The following is a 2,342-nucleotide window of genomic DNA, read 5'->3' as shown; positions in this document are numbered from 1 at the left end:
AAAGTTTTGTTTTTTTTATATCCAATTTTAATTGATTCTTTTTTTTAAATAATGTTTTTTACTTATCAAATCTAACTTTAACTCCAAACACTTATTATTATCCATTTCTCGTAATTTTTAACTAAATTATCACTGATATTAGATATTTTATATCATTTATGAATTTTTTAGTAAAATATTGGATATTCATCTTGTTATCTTGTACGTAGTTTTGGATAGATGTTTATTTAAATTTAATATAAATTAAAATTAAATTTCAAATAAATTGTTGATATTGACCATTAAATAATTAATTTCTATTGAATACATTTTAATTAAAAATTACATAAATAAAAGCTACTGTACTTTACATATACTAGTAATAGAAATCAACCTAATAAAGGCCGTCATAACGCAATTATAAGCTTAAATTAACCCATCAATATATGAGTATATATGATAATTAAAAATCAAGGAATTAATCATCAAGACTTACCTGTAATATAGTATGTTTGAGAGTGCTGCTGAAATGGGATGACAACCTCCTGCCTCATCATATTATCCAAATCATGCAAATAATTTGAACAATATGCATTATAAATAGTAGTAGAAGAGTCCATAATCTCATTCTTGTTCTCATCATGATGAACATGATGATATTCCAATGAGTTTTTACCATTATTGTTATTATTAGTATTATTACTATCAACTTCTTCACCTTTGTGTTTCCCTTTATTCCCATTATTAGTATTATTATTATTATTATTGCACATAATCAAATCTTGTACGGATTTTAGTCCTTGATGATGAGATGATGGTAATGGCATTTGCAATAGTTGATGATGATGATTATTATTATTAGGATTAGTATTAGTATTTTGGCCCCTAAATATCTTAAGTTCATTAAACACTTTCTTATACTCATTGTAAACTTTTGTGTACTCTCCATAAGGACCATGAATAGGGTCTCTTTGCCTACAACATGCTTCCCAAATTAATGAGTCAACAACTCTTCTTCGATCTTCTTCCTTTGCACTCTTCACTAACTTAGTTATGTTGCTAACACCAAAAACTTTGTGCACTGCATGGAACTCACGGCTTCTATTTGCTGGAAAATAAGGGGCTAATATGCAATTATTCTCACTGCATTTCTTCCTTTGATGTTTGCATGCCGCACATGCTGGATGCATTCCGTTGTTATTTCTTTGCATCCTTCATCATAATCATAATTAAGCCCATTTTAATTAATTAACTCAATAGATAATTAATATAGCATTATTGTACGGTATAACATTAAAAAGAACTCTTAATTGTATTTAAAAGTAGTATTCTATAAAAATTAAATACAAAAGGTCATCCACGGTATAGGAATGCATATTTGATATTAATGGAAATTAATTAAGTTTAATAATATATGGTATTTAAAAATTATAAATATATCAAACCAATTTTTTACGAATAATGATTAAACGTTTTAATTAAATTCATTATCTTCTTAATTATTTTCTTAATATTTACTTTGATTATTGATGAGCCCTAGTCAAACGTTTCTACCAAAACAAAACAAAATGAAATGGGAGAGAGAGAAGGAGAGAGAGTAGGATATACTTTTGAGAAAAAATACAATTGGGAAATATATGTAACACTCTTATTTAGCTTTATTATTATTTATAATTAATTAAGAAGAAGAGATAAAGCATAAAGGAGTAATGTTGTATTACATCTAGATATGTCCATAATATGTAGTATTAATAATGAATTTACAAAATAACAAAGGAGTCGTGTTATTTTCACACCATCACATCGATCGTCATGGTTTCCTGAATTTCTTTTCATAGCATATAAATATCATAATTCCATAAGTTAATCCCTATAAAATTTCTCTATCCTCTTTTAATTTTAGAAGATCAAAAACGCTAATATATAACTTAATTAAAATTAGAAGGGAAGTCAAGATACAAACCTTCGGTAATTGTTATGCATGGTCTTCAGGCAAATGAAAAGCAATATATGTATAAATATATAAGATATATAATACCTAATTCTTTATAGAAATAACTATTTGTGTTGGAAGGGCATAGAAAGAAGATCAAGGTTATTCATGTTTCTTGGAAGTGATAAATTATTTAAATAGCACACATAGGAAGAATGAGATTTCTCAATTTATAGATGAATGTTAAATCCACTTTCTTCGGAGATATCCATGCAGTTTTGCATTCACAACATAGCAACAATATATCAACTACTATACCCATAAAACATGGAACAACCAATAATCAGCACTACTTGGTTTGTCTTCATTTCCTCTTGGTTTATTTCTTTATTTATTTTTCTCTTTCTATCTTTTTCTCCTTTTAAAAAGT

At 26.6% G+C, this 2,342-nt stretch overlaps 1 protein-coding gene across 1 annotated transcript in view; it reads right to left on the bottom strand.

Moving 5' to 3' along the window:
- The window catches only part of LOC107632594 (LOB domain-containing protein 12-like), a 2,355-nt gene extending 270 nt beyond the window's left edge, over positions 1–2,085 (bottom strand). Inside the window, exons 1-2 of the mRNA XM_021117543.1 lie at positions 1,943–2,085; positions 476–1,191 (exon numbers count right to left, since the gene is read on the bottom strand). Coding sequence (XP_020973202.1) covers positions 476–1,191; positions 1,943–1,962 — 736 coding nt within the window. The 5' untranslated portion in view covers positions 1,963–2,085. The remainder of the gene's footprint in view (positions 1–475; positions 1,192–1,942) is intronic.

The sequence above is a fragment of the Arachis ipaensis genome, chromosome B03, assembly GCF_000816755.2.
Source record: "Arachis ipaensis cultivar K30076 chromosome B03, Araip1.1, whole genome shotgun sequence".
In the NCBI taxonomy this organism is placed as follows: Eukaryota; Viridiplantae; Streptophyta; class Magnoliopsida; order Fabales; family Fabaceae; genus Arachis; species Arachis ipaensis.
The sequence above is the reverse complement of the archived record's forward strand: the minus strand, read 5'-3'. Positions and strand labels throughout refer to the sequence as shown.